General features: G+C 47.0%; 1 protein-coding gene across 2 annotated transcripts in view; it reads left to right on the top strand.

Annotated features, from left to right (window-relative positions):
- Positions 1–12,353, top strand: part of CMSS1 (cms1 ribosomal small subunit homolog) — a 940,652-nt gene that overhangs the window by 817,181 nt on the left and 111,118 nt on the right. For both annotated transcript variants that reach the window (XM_086934451.1, XM_086934453.1), the window contains one exon: positions 8,935–9,006. In XM_086934451.1, the coding sequence (XP_086790577.1) occupies positions 8,935–9,006 (72 nt within the window). The remainder of the gene's footprint in view (positions 1–8,934; positions 9,007–12,353) is intronic.

Below are 12,353 nucleotides of genomic sequence, written 5' to 3'. Positions count from 1 at the left end.
AAATCCATCGTTTTTTTGCTCACCATGCCATTCCAGTTTGGACCCAGCCATATGCAAATCAGTCTTAACCCTGCTCCCAATGGGAACAGTCCAGCCCGAACTGCCAGGCCAGGTCCTCCCTGGACTGGAAACAAGCATACTAGGACCGGTTTTGGGCTTTCAGCCCTCGTCAGCCAGGATAGTTTGACTCCAGTGACATGGAGAGCATGGTACCCACATCTGGGCATACCCGTCCCACTCGGGGTGACAAATGCAAAAAGTGGGATGAGTATGCCCAGAGGTGGGTCCTTTGCTCACTGTGCCACTGGATTCAAGCTAGCCTTGCTGATGAAGGGTGACATAATCTGAAACCGGTCCTAGGATGTGTGTTTCCTGTCCAGGGAGGAGCTGGCTTGGTAGTTTGGTCTGGACTGTTAGCTTGAGGCACAGAGTCGACTTATTTGCATACGGCTGGGTCCAAAATGGGGTGGCTTAGTGGGCAAAAGAAGGATGGATTTAACCCAGATCTCTTGACTGGGGGAGAATGTTTGAATCATTCAGCATTCAGTCCATCATTTGTTGCAGTCCCACTATAAAGAAGGTTGCACACTGTCTGCCTCCAGTCATAGGCGAGCAATACAAACCCCAGCAGTTAAATATGTGGCCAGAAATTGTGTAAATAACGTGGGAAAAATATGTATAGTATCTGCCATAGAAGACCCACACCAAAAGCAAGCCAAGCTAGGATAACACCCGCAACTTGATAATCCTAAAAGAGTGTAATACAAATCTTTGAGAACTTAATAGTGGTGTGTCTTACGTTTAAATATTTTGATCGCTTTATTGTTGAGCCCAAGAGACATCTTGATTTCATCAATGCTAATATTAAAAAAAAATTTGGAAGAACCTTTATCGCTGAGAATGTGCAAGTTATCCGGGCTCCTCTTGAATGGAAATCTGATGTATTTTTCCAATTAAATCATTTTTATTATGACTCATAACTAGTTCAATCAGTGGAATGCGAGACACACTAAAACTTTTTACTGATAGATGCGAAAAGATGGATCATCCGTGTATATTTGAAAATATCCGTTCATGAGATATGCTACTTAAACAAAGTTCTTCAATTGTGCAAATAAATATATCTTTATGCTTTATGCTGTCTTCAAATGACTGCATAGCTTCCCCTCATATAGTGGTGCAACAGTTTTCAAACTAGGTTTGGCTCATAGAGTTGAAACGTGGTTATTTGAGAAAGACAGAAAATCTATATTGCCCCACAATGCCCCCTATGTAGTAATACTCGGAATTGCCAATCTTTTAGCAATATTTTTCAAATTAAAAGCATATACTAACAATTTCTTGAATCGAGTATGTTTGTAGTAGGATGAATTGTAGAACCTAGATGGAGATATTGTACCTGATTAGAGAGACTAAAGTTGCAGCCTCCCACGGAATGGATACATCTTTACACAGCGATTGGCAAAGGCAGCGCAATAATAACTTTTTAGGTTTGGAGGGGATCATCCTCCCTTATCTATCCAAAGCTGTAAGTAGCAAGGAGAGCAATGAGGCCGTTTATACTGCTTAATGAAGTGATCCCAATTGCCTTTGACTCTATGAAAAAAGCTAGTAGGTAAAATTAAGAGTATAGCTTTAATGAGATTTAAGAACTGAGAGAGTATAATCATTTTACTGGGTCATTCAATCATGGTGCAATTTCTGTCACACAGAACTCCTCGGATGCTGTGGTGCAGCCTCGCCTCAAGGTGGTGGCTAAGGATTCTCGGTGGCGGGTCGTTGGTGAGGGAGAGGATCAGCTGGGTGTCGTCAGCGAAGGAGATGATGTTAAGGTTGTGTTGGCGTGCGATGGCTGTGAGAGGGCTCATGTAGACGTTGAATAGGGTGGGGCTGAGCGAGGATCCTTGCGGGACGCCGCAGATGACTTCGGTGGCCGCGGATCGGAAGGGGGGGAGGCGGACTCTCTGGGTTCTTCCGGCGAGGAATGAGATGATCCATTCCAGGGCCGCTCCTTGGATTCCGGTGTTGCTGAGGCGCCGTATCAGGGTGCGGTGGCACACGGTGTCGAAGGCTGCTGAGAGGCCCAGGAGGATGAGGGCAGCTGTATCCCCGTTGTCGAGCAGGGACCTGATGTCGTCGGTAGCTTCGATGAGGGCGGTTTCGGTGCTGTGGTTTGCTCGGAAGTCGGACTGCGAGGGGTCGAGGGATCCGTTAGTCTCGAAGAAGGCGGAGAGTTGTTTGTTGACGGTCTTCTCGATGACTTTGGCAGGAAAAGGGAGGAGCGAGATGGGGCGGAAGTTCTTGAGGTCCGTGGGGTCCGCGGTGGGTTTCCTCATGAGGGCGCTTAGTTTGGCGTGTTTCCAGCTCTCCGGGAAGGTGGCGGATGTGAAGGAGCTGTTGATGATGTCCTGGATTTGGGGTGCGATGATGGAGTCGGCTTTGTTGAAGACGTGGTGTGGACAGGGGTCGGTTGGGGACCCGGAGTGGATGGTGTTCATCATGCGGGTGGTGTCTTCGGTACTGATCGGGATCCAGTTGCAGAGGGTGGTGGTGGGGGGCGCTGGTTCGGTGGTGGGGTGCTTGGTCTGTTTGTCGAAGCTGTTGTGTATGTCGGCAATCTTGCGGTGAAAGAACAAGGCGAGTGAGTCGCAGAGGTCTTGCGAAGGTGTGATGTCGTTGTTGCAGGCGCTGGGGTTGGAGAGCTCTTTAACGGTGCTGAAGAGTTCCTTGCTGTTGTGGGTGTTGTTGTCCAGTTGTTCTTTGAATGTTCTCCTTTTGGTGGTGCGGATCAGCTGGTGGTGTTGGCGGGTGGCGTGCTTGAGGACTGTCATGTTTTCTGCTGTCTGGTTGCGGCGCTAGGCTTTCTCAAGGGTGCGGCAGGTTTTCTTGGAGTTTTTGAGGTCGTTGGTGAAACATGAGGTTTTCTTGCTGCCGGGTCTGCTGGAAGGGTTCTTCAGTGGTGCAAGGTCATTGGCGCAGTTGGTGAGCCACTGTGTGAGGTTGCGGGCCGCTTCGTTGGGGTCTGTCGTGTGGGTGGGAGGGTTCTGGCTGAGAGAGGTGGTGAGCTGGTCGGCGGTGATCTTGCTCCAGTTTCTGCGGGGAACCTGTTGTGGGTGGTGGTGGGTCGTGGTTCTCCTGAAGTGAAGTGGACGCAGCTGTGATCTGTCCAGTGTAGTCCGGTGGAGTGGCTGAAGGAGATGTGCTTGCTGGAGGAGAAGATGGGGTCAAGCGTGTGGCCGGCGTAGTGGGTGGGGGTGTTCACCAGTTGCTTGAGTCCGAGGTTGGTGAGGTTGTCCAGCAGGGCGGCTGTATTGCTGTCGTTGTTGTTCTCCAGGTAAAGTTGTGGTCCCCTAGGAGGATGTAGTCAGGGGAGGTGAGGGCGTGCGGGCTGATGAAGTCTGAGATTGCTTCGCTGAATTGTGTGCGTGGTACCAGGGGTCTGTAGATGATAGTGCCTCTGAGGGTGGTCGTAAGGTCGGTGTGTATTTGGAAGTGAAGGTGCTCGGCGGCGGTGAGGGTGTCGTCGGAGTTGGTCGTGATGGGGAGGGTTTTTCTGTGGACCATGGCGATGCCTCCTCGGGTTTGGTTGACGCGGTCCCTCCGGGTGATCTTGTAGCCCTCCGGGATGGCTATGGCGATGTCAGGGGCTGAGGAGGCGTTCATCCAGGTTTCTGTGAGGAAGGCAACGTCTGGTGATGTTGTGTCGAGGAGGTTCCAGAGTTAGACGGCGTGTATGTGGATGGAGCGGGTGTTGAGCAGGATGCACTTGAGGTGATCGTTGGTTGTGCTTGGCTTGGCGGGTGTGGTGCAGGTTCGGTGGCAGGTATATTTGCAGGCTTGGCAGGTGAAGGTCCGTGGGTGCGTTTCAGGGTGGTTTGGTAGCAGGTGGGGTTCCAGGAGGCGTTGAGTGCGTGGAGGGTGGAGGCGTCGTAATTCCGTCGGGTGGTCTGGCGCCAACGAGGGCCAGGGGTCTTGGCGCTGGGCACGGTCCAGGCGCGGACGGGCGTAGACGGGCTTGCCTTTGGCGCTCCAGAAAAGACTCCAGCGCATACAGAATGCCTCTGCACGACTCATCCTGGACATCCCCCGTCACAGCCACATCTCTGCCCATCTGAAAGACCTGCACTGGCTCCCCGTCAGCAAGAGGATCACGTTCAGACTCCTCACCCACGCACACAAGGCTCTCCACGACGAGGGCCCCAAATACCTCAATAGCCGCCTCACATTCTACACACCCACCCGCCAGCTCCAATCCGCCAGCCTCACTCTCGCCGCCGTCCTACGAATTTGCAAGGCCACCGCCGGAGGAAGATCCTTCTCCTACGTGGCGGCCAAGACATGGAACTCTCTCCCCACCCCCCTACTGCTGACCCAGGACCATCTCTCCTTCAGGAAACAACTCAAGACCTGGCTGTTCGAGCAGTAGCGACTCCACTCACTCCCAGCGCCTTGAGACCCTAACGGGTGAGTAGCGCGATCTATGAACTACTGAGAGAGACACTGGTGTGCATCTCCTGCCTGAAATCCAATTTTACCGTGTTTGTAGGTAAGAGGCATATATATTCATTCCCTTCGATTAGCTCTCAAAATGAATGTATAAACCCTCCATAGCCACACTCCGGGTTGGGCTGGGACAAAAAATTGCCCTGGCACCAACATAAAAGTGCCTCCCCCCCCCATTAGCGCAGCAGATAGCGACAAAAGTGGTAATATCAGGGAACGCTACAGCAAAAAACAGCTCATATAGCCATAAAACCGGCTCACAGCTGCTAAAAAATATGGGCCCATACACTGATCTGTTTCCCAGCCCATCGGCCACTGCCTGATTGCCCTACAAGCCAGTCAGACACTGACAACACTGTCTCAGAGACTTGGCAAACGGGGCACTCACGCTAGGGGGTTGGCAGAGGTTGTCAATATTGAATTAACAGATGGCCTCATTGGGGGGAGGGGGAGTGGGAATCAGCAAGCCAAGGAAAGACCAGTATGCGATAGCAATCATCATACTGGTGATGTTCTATTAGCCTCAAGCCTGGTACACTTCTTGAGTGTGTCATCCTCTACACCATGGATGGCCATGAATATATCGAGATCACTCCTAAAGAGAAAAATATGCTTGGTTTGTGCAGTGTAACAGCCACCTTTACCGACAGTAAAATGTTTTTGCGCCCCCTTGAAACAAAACAAATAGGTGCTCCACTGCTAATGGGAACAGAGTTGGAAGCTCCAGACTCTTTTTAGGTCTTTCCTAGGCAATGCTTGTGCTGTCTCTTTGAGAACTGCTGTATTCAGGATATGCATAAAATTCAATGGGGTGACCAAGTGTCCCTCAGAACCTGGGCGTCTGAAAAAAATACTACAACTGGTTCTGTTGGGTGAGTAGTTGCTTTACAGTTCCACCATTAAATGTTCAGAAATAAAAAAGAGAAACACACATCTATTGAATCAATCAAAATTAGTATATTCTCTTCCATGCGTCCGACATCACAGTGGGCGTGTGCTCGGACAGCCGGGGGCCTTCCGATTTGCCCACGCGTTGAATTCGCCCGCACAGCGGGGAAATGTGCGCTGCATTGAAGTGGCTAATGTAATCTTTTTTTGTTTTTGTTTTTATAACTAAATAATATGGCTGTCATAAGAAAACATTCATAATTGAATAAAGCGACGATTGACTTGTAAGTGAATAGGTGATCTAAAAGTTTCAAGGTGTTTTGAGTGAAGACAATTTGTACACTGCTATACAAGTGTATAAAATATTAGGATCAATGGACATCCGTCCCTAGACATATGAATCTCCAAAAAGCCTCTTAAACATTCTGTTATTTTGCGTGGAATGGAGAATGCAGGGTATGGATTGTCGGGATATGTCGACGTTTCATCCCAGGAGCGTGCGTGATTGTGACGGAGTCACAGCGGGTCTTCTTCAGGACAAAAGGGAGGACAGCCTTTCTGGACAAAATGAATCAGCAATGAGTGGGCTGTGTTTCACATGATGCACAGAATAACTGCTGGTCGATTGGACCTACCAGTGGAAGTGGTATGGGATACCATTTGAAGTCCTATCTGATTATAAGCCAGCGTAATTCACCATCCGGTTGGTTTCTAAAAAAGGAGAGAGAAAGGCAAATTAGGGCGGCTGGGAAGAGACTAGCTCACTGGATTATACTGTAGTGAAAAGAAGGTTACCTAAATGGAGCAAGGACGAGAGTGAGTCATGTAGCACAAGGTGGAAACTAATTCCATGAATCAATGCTGCAGGGGGGACAATAGTAGTGAAGTTATTGAGTGGTCAGGGCCTCAACTAGGCATTACAATTGTGTTAAGTTATGTAACCATCTGAGTGGCGAGTGTCCATTAAAAGAGTGCGACTTAGTTAAGTTTGACAAGATGACTGAAACGTGTGCAGATCCAACATCGTAAAGTGTGCGTTTAAAGCCGGAAGGGCATTAATAATACTGCCGGCCATAACAGCGGGCACATCACAGTTAACACAAATGTGTTCAAATGTGGGATTGAAGATAACCTGTAATCAAGTGTGTGTATTCAGGATATGGGCATTAAGCGCCACACATGTTCCGGCCATGTTTTTAATTGGCTCCTTTGACTGTCTTTTCTAAATGCTTTTGTTCCTTTGGTAATCTTTTTAGTCCCTTCTTAGTACCTACCGCCTTTTCTCCTGTTGTACCCGCCCATAAGGACCGCCCTTGTTACATGTATTGTTACTCAGGATCTGTTCTTTACCATTTGTGAGCAGTATTTTCTTTTGAAGCACAGTCATGTCGCGTTGGTGCTTCAATAATGGAGTCCTTGCGACTTTCTTGTAGTGCGGCTCGCCTGAATCCTTTATGTTTAAAAAATATATATTTTTTTTATGCAGCCAATATGGTGGCCGTGCGACTTTCTTATAGTGTGATTTTTCCAAATCCTTTTTTTTATACATTTTTTATGCGCATCATGCAAAGCTTGATATTAATGCCGGCTGTACTCCTTTCTTTTTTTTACTCTTATCTCTGGGGTGGCATGCCTCATTTGAGGTTCAATAATTGTGGCCACACAACTTCCTTATAGTGCGCTGGTTTCATCCTCCATCTCCCATCACCCTTATGCTTTGCAGCTTAACCCCCCCACCACCACCACCACCACCTCCCTAATCGCTGCTTGACCTTTCCTTGTTTCAGGCTGTTGTTCACATTGTACCATGTGACCGATGCATTACTAAGAGTTTGAGCTATTGTCATTTCAAATAAAAATGCAATGCCAATTGATCAAACTTACAGTATTGCAAGACCTATTGAATTGAAAAGGCTTGTTTCATTATACGATGATTCTGATATTGACTCGGATATTGGGAATGATGCAGGCTTAGCCTCTGACTCTAATGAAAGCTGAGGGGGTCAAGAACAAAGTGGATAAAATGGACATAATTGACAAAAATCTAATACAATTAGCCACCTGTAGCAATTGCCACAAAGAGGAGGGGCCGGAAGGTGCACAACAGCTTTAGTTGGACTTGTCCACAATTAACAGTAACAACTATTTTTCAGGAAGTCTCCCCATGCATAAACACTGCCTTGTATATTGGCCTCCCTGACCAGGGCTGGTAGTAGTATCATACTATTGCATCTATAAACATCCTCCTCTGCCTACACAGAGGAGACTACAAAATGAACTCAGCTGCACTTAAGACCTCGCAGTATAAGCGTCGTACTGCAATATGTAAAAAATCCAAGCAGGTCACCATGTTAAGATCTATGACGACAGAGGTGGAGTAATGGATCTTTCATCTGGGAGTCACAACCAGTGGCATAACGAACCTTGAGGGGGCCTCCCTGCAGGGTACGTGAATGCGCCCCTTCGGACTCAATCTAGAGCTCCCCAGCATAAGTGCGGTGCTGACGGGGCCCCCTGGAGGGCGAGGGCCCCCCGCACCACGGGGGCTGCAGGGGCCTGTGTTACGCCTCTGGACACAACCCTGTCTGTGGCATAATCTGTCCAAGAACATGGCAAAGGAATCAAGAAGTTTGCGTGGAAGCTAGAGGACACAGCATGCACCAGAAAAAACCTGGTACTAAGTATCCAAGAAGGCATGGAGCGAGATGATCTCATATGCTTCATGGTTCGTATGATACAGCGGGCATTTCCAAGCTTGGACAATGAGACCTTGACTGTCAAATCCATTATGCTTACCCCTTCTAACTCATAAGCCTAGTAAAAGGGATAATATAGTACACCCTAGAGACAAAGTAATTTATATGGGTAATTTTATTTCTTGCCCTCTACTTTATCAGTCTGCATACCAAACACTCCAGTAAAGTTAGTTGATGTTTCTTTTTTTGTGCAATCCTATTTTTGTTCAGCTACAGTCACACAACAATAGCACCAACGGGAGCTTGTTGCCCCGAACCCACGAAGCCTGTGCTCAAGTATTTCTTCAAGAACCTGTGAGACTATAAGGAAAATGCCTATAACGTAATATGTCCTTCATAGATTTCGCAATCGAGTTTTTAGATCATACATGTTCCTACTTTTTCATTAGGGAAAAATCATAGTTTAAATGTGATCGAAATCAGCTAGATATACTTTTGATTTCTGGTCCTGCAGCAGCAGTTTAGTAGGATCATTCTGAATATATGTTGTCTAACAATCAGTTATATGCTACATGATGCCGGGACTGGGCATCTTGCAGGACTAGGGTACCTTACAATTCTTCTATTTTCTGTCAAAGAAATTTCTAGTGTAGCCTTCCTCACCACTACTTTGTTTTTCTTTTTACCCCCTCTAGTGTAGTCGGGTCTAAAAAACATGAGGCTTCTGTCATTGAAAATCTGGTAATTTGTCTGAGGTTTGTGCATGGTAATGTGATTTTACTTCATTTTGTTTTGGATGATAGCATGTAAAAACTTAATAATTATAGTGCAATATCTTGTTTTCCAGCCCACTGAATGTATTCTTGTGAAGCCAGTGAAAGAAGAGGAAGAAGTCAAAACATTAAAAAAGAAGAGAAAGGTACAGTGATTTGACCATCTGAATACTTCTTACTGTCCACACAAAACAGACCCCTTGAATTGTTATTCTAGCATTCTGGTGTTGATTTTGCAAATTACACATTTAAAATATTACCATCTGGATTCAGGTATGTGATATGTTTGACTTGTTGTTGTCTATTTGAAGCATAAGTAAATGTTTTGCATTTTTTAATAATTTTGATTAATGATGCTATATAATGAGTCTCGGTCCCCCCAGCTAAAAGCAGGGAGAACTACCATCCCTCATGGTAGTTCTCATCACTAAGGAGGAAAAACCTGGAAAGACCATCAGCAATAGCATGGTCAGTTCCACATCAATGTTCCACTGTAAAGTCCACTCCCTGTAGGAAAATGGACCACCTCAATAGTTTGGAATTCTTACCCCTCATTTGCATTAGCCATTTGAGGAGTTTGTGGTCTGTCTGAACCCGAAAGTGAGTCCCGAAGTAGTAAGGCTCAACTTCTACAGTGTCCAGACTACTGCAAAAGCTTCCCTTTCCATAGCACTACATCTCTGTTCCATGGGAAGTAGCCTCCATCTAATGAAAGTTAGAGGTTGGTCTAGGCCGTCTTTGTTTAGCTGTGAGAGTTCGGCCCTATGCCATGCGCTGAGGAGTCCATCAGCACAATGAGTTGCTTGGAGAAGTTAGGGGGCTTGAGCTCTGGTGCTGTCCCCATGGCCTCCTTCAAGGTGTTGAAAGCATCCTGCATGCCACCTTTGTCCAGATAACCTTCTTGTGCTGCTTCTTAGAAGTCTGCTCTTTAGAGGGTGCAACAATGGTGCCATACTGGTTGATAACTCTCCCGAAGTATCCAGTGAGGTTCTCAGCTCATTCTGGGTCTTGGGGGAACTCCCAAGCCAGGATAGTCTGAATCATGGCCTGGAGGGGCTGCACCTTCCCCCACCAACTTGGTTTCCAAGTAGACCACACATTCCTGCTCTATTTGACACCTGCTGGCCTTGATAGTCTGGTCTGACTTCTACAGGGCTTGAAGCACTTCCTGGAAGTTGAACAGGTGGTTGTACCAGCTGGAGCTAAAGACTGCCATGCCATTCAGATAGGTGGCACTGAAGACTTCCAACCCAGCCAGGACTCTGTTGACCAACCTCTGGAAGGTGGCAGGAGCAATATTTAACCTAGAGGGCATCACCCTGATCTAGAAGTGGCCCTCTGGGGTGTAAGTAGAGACATCTCCTTTATTACGTCACTGCAATCTGCCAGTAGCCAGATGTCAAGTCAAACGTGCTCAGAACCTTGTTAGACCACAACCGATCTATGTGCTCATCCGGTCGGGGATGGGTTGAGCATCAGTCTTGGTGACTGAGGTGAGCACCCTATAATCCACACAGAACCAGAGTTCTGGTGTTGCATCCGTTAGGGCGGCCTTGGGTACCAGCACCATTGGGCCGACCAAGGGCTGTTCGAATGCTCAATCCTCCTTGATGCTGGCTCTCATCTTATCAGACAGCCTGTAGATTGTATACTTCACAGGCATACTGTTCCCTGTTTCAAGGTCATGGTGACACCCATGGGTAAGGCAAGGGATCAATGAGAACAAGGAGGCAAACTGTGCCATCAGGTGGCTACTGTCTCTCTGTGGTTCTGGGGTTAGAGTAGGGAAAAGGTTGAAACCTTCCACTGACCCACCCTGCTCCTTGGAAGATATGGGGTTGGGGTGAGGTTCACTCTCCTCCTCCACTTCATCATCCATCACCAGGAGCCTTCGAACCTCTCATTGTGTAGATTACGATGATTGGCATGCAGGACCTACTGGCCCTTTCACCCATACTTTCTGGCCAGACTGACACTTAACCAGAGCGGCCTTCTGATCATGTTAGATTTTCGTAAACTCCCAGCTGGATTCCAAATTATCAGTGACCTTCTTCCAAAAGTGCTTCATCTGAGTCCGGAGAGCCATCATGTAGCTAACTATATCCTGGGAGTTTTCCTTGGAGCTTGGTCCTACCCCTGCTTCACCAGATGTATTTGCGCATGATTATATCATGTGTACAAATTCTGCCCTTTGCATCTCATATCGCCAGCATCTCTTGATTTTGCTCCTGCCTATTTTGTGTTCGCTGAAGTGGAGGTGGTATACAATATGTCTGGTCAAGTCTACTTGGTGAAATGACAGTGTTTTATGAACAGTGTCGCATTAGTAAGTCAGGTTGAGCCATTTAACGTAGACTAATGCAGTCCTTGAATTTTTCAGTCAGGTCATTGACATACGAGGGCATTTAGCCACAATTAAAGGCGTGTGAAATTTGCGTAAATTGCCTTTGTGTAAGTATGCAAAATTATGATCAATTACTCAAAATTCAAAACAGCTATTTTGAAGTGCAAAATACGTCCTCGCTTCCAAAGAAGCCATGAGGATATTGTTCATACCAAAAAAACTGCAAAAAAACAAGCTCTGCAAATTGCAGCCACTTGCATTTTTCTTGTTTGCTTTGTTCCTTTGCTTGCACTAACGTTTGCTGTAGATGGTGAATAACTACTCAACTTGCTATAAAACACCGCACCTCTGAGCATGTAGTAAATGGTAGCAAGTAATTCTTGTGTCGCATTTTTCGTGCAAAATCTCTTTATTGCATTTCAAAAGGGCAAAACATGCACATCACAGTGTCAGCTCTAGTACAGTGTCCGCATTTTTAAGTGATTGTAGTGGCTGGATTTTCACTATGTTCTATAGTAGCACCTTACCTTGTGGGCTTACAAGACACACTCTAGAGGTGACCTCTTAACCTCATCCATGCGGCCCCGATTTCCCCCCGGTGCTGATCCCCAATGCAAATGGGTGTGGTCATGACGGAACGGTTCCGTCATGAGCACAGCTCGACCGATGCTCATGACAGAACCGTTCCGTCATTAGCATCGAAAGGCTTAATATATAAAAATGGGCTTTTCCAACATGTCAAAGCCGGTTTTGACTGCCATGTGTCTCTACAGTACAATTCAGTAAAGAAAACGTGATGAGTCGGATGCTAGAATTAATCCCAACCACTGCTAATTAGTTGAGCCGTCTTCCATTTCAATGTTTCTTTGTCCACCATGCCACCTCAGATTACACAAAGCCATATGCAAATCATACTTGATTCTGCTCCAACAGGAAGGGCCCATTTCGAACTGTCAAACCAGGTCTGCTGTGAATCAGAACACAACAACCCAAGACCAGTTTCCCCCTAGTTGGGGCTCTTCAGTCGGATGCAGCTTGGTTCCAGTGGCACAGTGATCAGGGGGCCAGGTCGGGGCATACCCGTTGACCTTAAGGCATTGGACTGAAGTAAGCAAAAAGGTAATGGATGAGATGCGTGAATTAATCTCA

The sequence above is a fragment of the Lissotriton vulgaris genome, chromosome 8 (assembly GCF_964263255.1).
Source record: "Lissotriton vulgaris chromosome 8, aLisVul1.2, whole genome shotgun sequence".
In the NCBI taxonomy this organism is placed as follows: domain Eukaryota; kingdom Metazoa; phylum Chordata; class Amphibia; order Caudata; family Salamandridae; genus Lissotriton; species Lissotriton vulgaris.
The sequence above is the reverse complement of the archived record's forward strand: the minus strand, read 5'-3'. Positions and strand labels throughout refer to the sequence as shown.